The following is an 8,239-nucleotide window of genomic DNA, read 5'->3' on the forward strand; positions in this document are numbered from 1 at the left end:
TTTTTATTAAATAAACTTTTATTTGGCAGTGATTTTTGATTAACAGAAAAGTTGTGAATACAGTACAGTGTTCCCATATCCTCTGTACCCAGCCCACCCCAATATCAACATTTGGATAAATTAACTAACATCCAGACCTTCTTCAGATTTTCAGTTTTTCCATTAATGTCCTTTTGTTGCTGTTGTTTCAAGTTCCAATCCAGGATATCACACTACATTTAGAACTACGTCCTTTTAAATTCCATTGGTCACCTCAGTCATCAATCCCTGGGACAGAGAATGGGTGGGAAAGCGGTTGTCTTCATTACTGAGCTGGAGAAAATGAAGTTTGAAAATGCCAAGTGGTGGAGTTCCCTCAGCAGTGCAGTAAGAGGAAGGTCCACCTCACTCTGCACCCTTCCTCTGCCTCTTCGCTTCCCCACAGGACTACAGGATTTCAGAAGCTCCTTTGGAATGTCCTACCTGGCCTACCCACCCACCCTAACCCACCAGAGTACAGATGTTGAGGGCCCTCCCAGAGTGGGCCCAGCCCTAGGAGAGCCCCATCCACCGCCCCTCACTTCTTCCCCTTGGCAGGGCCAGGACAGTGTTTAATGACTTCAGCCTGGACAGAGCAAGGCCCCATGCATGAGAGAAAGAAACAAAGAAACACTGTTATTTGCTATCCAAAGTCATTTGTGATAGATAGAAAAAATGCCACAAATCATTTGTAGTTTCTCCACGAGGTATAGTCTGTTTCCCCAGCCCTTGAATATGAGCCAAACTTTTGATTTGCTTTGACCAAAAGGACTTAGCAGAAGTGACGTTACACCAATTCTGGCCTAGAACTCAAAAAAGCCTTGCAACTTCTCCTCTCTCTCCATCTTTCTCTCTCTTCCTGTCTCCCATGCACGCCCCACTTCTCTCTCTCTCTCTCTCTTCCTCTCTCTCAGCCCTGATGCCATCATGTGAATAAGCCTGAACTAACTGGTGGAGTGGCCACCTGGAGGAGAACCAAGTCACCCAGGCAACAGCCCACCTACTGCCCAGACAAGGGAGTCAGGCTATTTGAAACCATCCAGGCCATTTTGGGTGACAATTGATTTGCATACAACCCCATGAGTGACCTCAGGCAAGGTCAGCAGAACTGCCCAGATAAGTCCAGCCCAAATTGCTAACCCACAGAATTGTAGACAAATAAACAACTTGTATTTAGCTGCCAAGTTCAGGAATTGTTGGTTTCTCAGCAAAGGCTAACTGATACACAATTTCTTATTTCTCTCTTGGCAATGGGATTCCAGTATTTTTTAGGAGGCTGTGTGACAGTTCTAGGAGATGGGATATGATTGATCTACTCAACTGTGACAATTGTGTTCCTGCTGTCTTAGTTTTCTTTGCAGCTAGGGGTGGCTTCTGTACCTGGTTTGGGCCAAGGAGATCTAAGTAGAAATACATGGGGGAAGAAAGCAGGAAACAGGCCTCTGAAAAGTCCTGAATTTATGATAGAAGCTGATCGGTCCAGCTGGCTGGGCCCTTTCTCCTCCCTGACTCCCTTCTTCCTTGGACATAGCCACGATTGCTGGAGGTACAGCAGCCATCTTGTGACTGTGAAGTGATAAGCAATGAGGGAAAGGCTGAAAGGATCAGAGATGTGTGCCCTAACTTTGCTGAGTGGTTTAACCAGTACCATTAGCCAACAGTCTCCAGAATTCATGCTATGTGGAAAAGCAAACTTCTCTTTGTTTAAGTCACTGTAACCTAGGTTTTCCTTCACTTGCAGATGAATGAATTCACATGATACCAGGACAGAAATGCAGAAGGATCTTTGTCCTTGGGTATCTGGAGCCAGGGGCATATGACTCTCCAAATCCGTCTCCTTTCTCATTTCAGCCTCTCAATAATTTCTCAAGAGCAAACACAGGACCCCATTTTCCCCAAGGTGGGAAGTGGGACTCCCACACTGTTCAGTCATGAGTCCAAGGTCTTGAAGCTAGCTAAGAGGTGCTTCACGCCAGACCCACCTGCCACGCACAAATGGAACGCACTCCTGCTACACCTTTGCACGGCCTAGTCCACTGGAGGCCAGGTGTCTTCCAGCTTCCTGGTAGTGGGGGCAAGTGCCAAAGAGGCTGCTACTGCAAGTCCGGTGTGGAAGCGCCCAGGTACACCCTTAGGTCCGAGAGGGTGGACTGGACAAGCTTGGCGGGGATGGTCTCTCGCTGCAGCTGCTGGTAGGCTGCATACCGGTGGCAGCCCCCAAAGGAGTAGAAGTAGTCACCGCCCTGGGCCCCTTTGATCCAGAGGACGTCGATCGGGGGAACGCTGTCTGGATTCTCCTGGCGGCAAGAGGACACAGGGTGAATGAGCGTGGCATGGTGTTGGACAGTTAACCTGGGCTGAACTCCTCCAGGTGCTCACGCTGGTTTGTGAAAGGCAACAGTTACATGGTCAGTTTTGTGAGCTGGCTGACCTTGGCAGCATGAAAATCAGTCATGGTAAGAGTATTTACACCAAGGAAATTGGCAGATACTACAAATCAGGGCTTCTTCCCACCCCCAGGTTGTTAACCATTTATCACACCACATGTATATTACCTGGCACTGTTCTAGACTCTGGGAATAAGGTACAGACACAGCCCCTGCCACCATGGGGCACATGGATGCTAGAGTGATAAATGCTAAGAAGACAATAACACAGGTTGTCATGACAACGATGGGAGTGACAATGAAGCAGAGACCTGAACACAGAGAACTCCCCTGGGGAAGACAGAGAGGTAGAATCTTTAGAGAAAGAGTCTGACTGCCAAGTTCAAATCTCAGCTCTGCTACTTAATTGCTCTGTGACCTTTGACAATTCATATTTGTGCCTCAGTTGCCCCAGATGGGGATGAAGATGACACAACCACCTCATAGAACTGTTGGGTTTAATGAGTTAACAGACATACAGTGCTTCAAACAGCACTTGGCACATGGACTAGGCTCAGTAAGGCACAGTGTGTATTACCCGTGGGAAGGGCGTTCCAGGCAGAGGGAATAGCAAATGCAAAATGCCTGAGGCGAGAACAAGCTTGCTGTATTGCAGGCACGGCAAAGAGGCCAGTGTAGCCAGAAGAGACTCAGGGGTCTGTGGAGCAGAAGAGGCCAGAAAGGTTTTATTGAGATAGAACTGATGTACAGCACGGTATAAGCTAAAGGTATAAATACAATGATTTGACTTAAAACATCATGAAATGATGACTACAATAAGTTCCGTGAACATCCATCATCTCATATACATACAAAACTAAAGAAATAAAAAACTTTTTTCCCTTGTGACTAAAGCATTAGTCTCTCAGTTGTGTTAGTCTCTCTCTTTGCAACCCCATGGACTGTAGCCCGCCAGGCTCCTCTGTCCATGGAATTCTCCAGGCAAGAATACTGGGTTACCATTCCCTTCTCCAGGGGATCTTCCCAACCAAGGAGTTGAACTCAGGCCTCCTGCATTGCAGGCAGATTCTTTACCATCTGAGCCACCAGGGAAGCCTCCTTGTGATGAAAGCTCTTAGGACTTACTCTCTAAACAACTTTCATACATAATGCACAACAGTGTTTACTATATTTATCATGTTGTACTTTACATCCCTGGTACTTACTTATCTTATAATAGAAGTTAGTGCCTTGTGACCGCCTGAGTACAATTTTCCTTCTCTTTACTCTCCCCCTCCCACCCCTACCTCTGGTAATCCCAAATCTGGCCTTTTTTCTATGAGTTTGTTTGTTTTTGAAGTATAATTGATGTACACCACTATGTTAGTTCCTGGTACACAACGCAGTGATTGGATATTTCTATACATTTCAAAATGATCATCATGATTGAGTCTAGTTACCATCCATCAACATACAAAGATATTACGTAGTTTTTGACTATCTTTCCCACACTGCACATTTCATACACGACTCATTTATTTTATAAATGGAAGTTTATACCTCTTAGGTCCTGGAGTGTTTTAAACAGGAGAGGGTGACATGATATGAGGGACATTCTAGAAAGGTGTGATGAGAAAGCAGCCTTGGTGAGGTGGACAAAGACAAAAGCAGGGAGGACAGAGGCGAGTCCCCAGCAGGTACTCAGCAGAGGAGGCTGTCCTGGGTCAGGGCGTTCAGAGGACAGGGAGAGATGGACAGGTTAGCGACATGTTCAGGGGGCAGATCCCAGGGGAGGGGTGAATGTGAGGAGAAGAGGAAGAAGAAAATCTAAGCTGACTTCCTATTCAGGGCCTTAGTAGCCAGATGGAGAGTGGGTGGACCTCTACATAGGGAAAGTCTGGGGCAGGGTGGGATGGAGTAGAGGGAGATGGAATTAAGTGAGTTGCTAGAAGGCCTTCCACACTGGCCCTAAAGCGGTCTCTTCTTAGGCTGCATTGATGGATTCGTTTTTCCATTTATCCCAGAAGTTATTATTAAGCAGTAAGGCCCAGCAGTTATGAGCTGGGGTTCTTGCACAAGGCAAACCTGAATTTAAATCCCAGCTACTCCACAAAGCAGCAGGAGGGGGGAGGGAGGTGGCTGGGTAGGGAGGGAGGTGTAAGCAAGGGGCCTTGCCACTGGGCATTGTTCCTTATCTGTAAGATGGGAATAGATACCCTATAGGCTGTTGATGAAGTTGGGAAGCTGATATAAGTTAGGCGTGGAGCACAGCCTGCCTGACAGTTCAGCAGCAAAGAGAGGCAGTTGTGCCAGGCAAGCCTTGTGCTGGGTGTCAGGGCTGTGATGATGGGTGGGCAGGATAACAGCCCCCAAAGATGTCCACATCCTAATCCCCGGAACCTGTGAATATGTTACTCCCAAGGGATAGGAAGTTTCCAGATGGAATTAAGTTAAAGATCTTGAGATGGGGATATTATCCTGGGTTGTCCAGATGGGCCAAAAGTAATCACCAGAGACCTTAAACGTGGAACAGAGAGGAGCAAGAGGAGATCTAATATTGCTGGCTTCTGAGGTGGAGGAAAGAGGTCATGAGCCAAAATGTGGGTGGCCTCTAGAAGCTGGGAAAAACAAGGAAATGAATTCTCCCCCAGAGACTCCAGAAAAGAATGCAGCCCGGCTGATACCTTGACTTTAGCCCAGTGAGACTCATTCTGGACTTCTGAACTATAGAACTATAAAGTAATAAAATCTTGGCTTTAAGTCACTAAGTTTCTGGAATTTGTTACAGTAGCCATAGAAAACTAATACATGCCATAAGCAAAGACAGGCCTGGTTTTTGCCTCCCAGAAGGTATGGTGCTGGTGTGGAAGACAGGTGTCTGAGGCCATTACACCCCAGTTGTACCGGATCAGAGGTGTGCTGACAGGTATGGAGGTGGCTGGGGGCCATCAGGAGGCCCCTAACCTTACAGGGGCTGTCAAGGAAGACACTGACACTGACAGAAGACCAAGAAGGAGTTAGAAACAGTAAAGAAGAGATGAAGGAGTGTCTCTGGCAGGGGGGAAGCTTGTGCAAAGGCCCAGGGGTAGGAGAGAGTATCCCTGGACAGATCTATCACAAACAGCCAGGCACCGTGCTCGTGCTATGACCAGACAAAACCCCAGCTCCTTGGAGTTCAAATGAGATGGGGGAAGGGAGACAATAAAACACAAACACACAGATAACATAACTCAGGCGTTATCCTGAATTATGCTTTCAAGGTGAACTACTCAGGTTAATGGGAGACCTAGAGAAGCCAGGGCTGCTGGGAAGCAGGCACCTGACCCAAGCGAGGGACCAGTCCCTGCGGCTCTCTGGGAAGCAGTTCCAGACAGTGGAAGCAGCAGTGTAAACTCTAGGACTGAAAGACAACAGGCAAGCAGTAGAGAGGTTTTGTGGGGCCTCGGGGTCTCCTGTGGCCACTTCTGAGGGTCTGGGGGCTGGGGATATGATGCTGCACAGGCCTAACCTGACACTCATGTCCCCTCCCTCCAGGATCACCCCGACCTTCCTGAGCTCTCTCTGAGATGTGGCTGACCCCATTCTCTCCCAATTCCAGTTCAAACAAGGTCTTCCCAGCACAGGACACACCCACTTCTGCCAAAGCCAGAAGTGACCACACAGGTTATGTGGTGGCCATGCAGCTGGGCACTGGGGCCAGGCTGTGCCACTTTCTAAAATGCCTGACCTTGGACAAGCTGCTTGGATCCTCCTGGGCCTCATTTCCTTGTCTTTAAGAGGAACAATAGTAGTATCTACCTTACAGGGTTGGTATGAAGAAGCTGCTGCTGCTTAGTCGCTTTAGTCATGTCGGGCTCTGTGTGACCCTGTGGGGTGCAGCCTGCCAGGCTTCCCTGTCCATGGGATTCTCCAGGCAAGAATACTGGAACGGGTTGCCATGCCCTCCTCCAGGGGGTCTTCCCGACCCAGGGATGGAACCCGGGTCTCCTGCATTGCAGGCAGATTCCTTACTGGGAGCCACCAGGGAAGCCCATATCAAGTGCTATCTTTATAGGAGTCAGAGATAGTTATTTTAATGACCTCCTCCAGTCTCCTTGCTCCATGACGAAACAGAGGCCCAGAGAGGCCCAAACTCTTGCTCAAGGTCACAGAGCAAAGGCTAAACTCCGGCTGAAACTGAACTAGTCCCTTCTCGCGTCCAGCGCGACTTCCCTCCTCCGAAGCCTTCCCAGCAGCCGGCTTCCCCGGGGCCTCACCCGGATCGTGTCCACGAGGCTTTGCACCTTGGCTTGGTCCAGCACAGACGGCAGAGGACGGATGAGCACGCTCAGCGGCACGTTGTGCACGGCGGTGATGCAGCCCGAGTGGATGCTGCCGCCCTGCGCGCCGCCGCTCGGCCCCGGTGCCTCGGGCGCCCCCCGGCCCGCCCCGGCTCTGCTCAGCGCTCCTCCCGCGCGGAGACCCATCATTCCGCCGCCGCCGCCGCCTGGGCCGTCGCGGGATGCGGCCCCTCCACCCCCCGGGCTTTAACCTCGGCCGGGCCGTACCATTCCGCGCGGGCGGAGGGGGGCGCAGCCGGGCAGCGCGGAGCGTCTCTCTCCCCTGGCCCCAGAGTGGTCCCGCCCACCAGCGAGCGCCCCTGCGGGACCTCTGCTCCGCTCGCCCCCGGCTGCCCGACGCGCGCGGGGCTTCGGCCCTCCGCTGGGGGGCGCCTCGCTGCCTGCCCTCCGCCGCGCGGCGTCCCGGGAGTGGAAGCGGCCGGGCAGGCTGACTCAGGGTGAGTCTGCAGGTCGTGGAGTGGGAGGGGCGCGGGTGACGCACATTCCGGGGTGACTCAGGCCCATGGCGGGGGCACCGGGTAGAGGGGGCCGGACCTGCCCAGCGAAGGTGAGTCGGCAAAACTCGCCGCTTGGCCGCCCGGCCCTTGGATTGCTAGTGGTGATAGCTGCAGAGGTGGTATTAATACCAAAGACAGTCATACTAGGAATCTGCTGAATGTGGTGCTGTGTCAGGCACTGTTCTAAACACTTAGCATGTACATCACCTATTTAAACCTCAAACAACCCTACCAGCTAGGTATGATTATTATTTCCATTTTACAGATGAGGAAACTGAGGCACAGCGAGCTTTAAGTGGTTTTCCCCCAAGGTCATGGGCTTAGTAAGTGGCTGAACCAGGGTTCCAAGGAACATTTTGTAAGTATTTATTTGGCTGCTTTGGGTGTTAGTTGCAGCATGCGGAATTTAGTTCCTCAACCAGGGATGGCCCAACCAGGCCCCTTGCATTGTGCCTGTGGAGTCCTAGCCACTGAATCACCAGGGAAGTCCCAGGGAGCCTTTTGGAAGGGTGCTGACAGTGTGTGGGCACTGCCCTGAACCTCCACAATAACTGCTTTCATCCTCACAGCGCCTTGAGGAAGTTGACATGGTTGTTGAAGCACTTGTCCAAGGTAGGGCCCTGGAAATGAAATGCTGAGCTCAGAGTCTCAGGCCACTAAACACCTGCTTACAGATGAGGACACCAGGGCTGCAAGGGGTGGTGGTGATGTGAAGTGAAGTGAAAGTCGCCCAGTCACGTCCGACTCTTTGCGACCCCATGGACTATAGAGTCCATGGGATTCTCCAGGCCAGAATACTGGAGTGGGTAGCTGTTCCCTTCTCCAGGGGATCTTCCCAACCCAGGGATAGAACCCAGGTCTCCTGCATTGCAGATGGATTTTTTACCAGCTGAGCTATCAGGGAAGCCCATGACTTAGGTCCAAACATGCCGACTGGTATCCCCACTCTCTTCTGTTTAAAGCTCTCTATTTCCTTGATCCCAGAATCAGCACCCAGTGTCCTCTGGAGCCAGAGGGA

At 50.8% G+C, this 8,239-nt stretch overlaps 1 protein-coding gene across 3 annotated transcripts; it reads right to left on the reverse strand.

Annotated features, from left to right (window-relative positions):
• SRXN1 (sulfiredoxin 1) lies at positions 1-6,887 on the reverse strand. 3 transcript variants are annotated; one of them, XM_086332626.1, is made up of 3 exons: positions 6,641-6,887; positions 2,983-3,102; positions 1-2,315 (listed from the first exon to the last, which is right to left on the reverse strand). In XM_086332626.1, the coding sequence occupies exons 1-3, from the start codon at positions 6,851-6,853 to the stop codon at positions 2,112-2,114; spliced, it is 537 nt and encodes a 178-aa protein (XP_086188752.1). In that variant the 5' UTR covers positions 6,854-6,887; the 3' UTR covers positions 1-2,111. The 3 variants fall into 3 exon arrangements, with proteins under 3 accessions (XP_086188752.1, XP_086188753.1, XP_086188754.1); XM_086332627.1 differs by lacking the exon at positions 2,983-3,102; XM_086332628.1 differs by lacking the exon at positions 2,983-3,102 and having other exon boundaries at positions 2,264-2,398.
• Between the last annotated feature and the right edge of the window lie 1,352 nt (positions 6,888-8,239).

This window comes from Bos grunniens, chromosome 13 (assembly GCF_055505025.1).
Source record: "Bos grunniens cultivar Pamir isolate PY7600 chromosome 13, Bosgru_T2T1.0, whole genome shotgun sequence".
NCBI classification, from domain to species: Eukaryota; Metazoa; Chordata; class Mammalia; order Artiodactyla; family Bovidae; genus Bos; species Bos grunniens.

Excerpts from the sequence above, each read along its gene's own strand:
- SRXN1 (XM_086332626.1), bottom strand. The coding sequence starts at position 6,853 with ATGATGGGTCTCCGCGCGGGAGGAGCGCTGAGCAGAGCCGGGGCGGGC. Across the intron at positions 3,103-6,640 it reads GCCTCGTGGACACGATCCGG|ACCCCTGAGTCTCTTCTGGC; the intron begins GTGAGGCCCCGG and ends TCTGCTCCACAG. Across the intron at positions 2,316-2,982 it reads CTGGAACGCCCTTCCCACGG|GAGAATCCAGACAGCGTTCC; the intron begins GTAATACACACT and ends TCTTGCCGCCAG.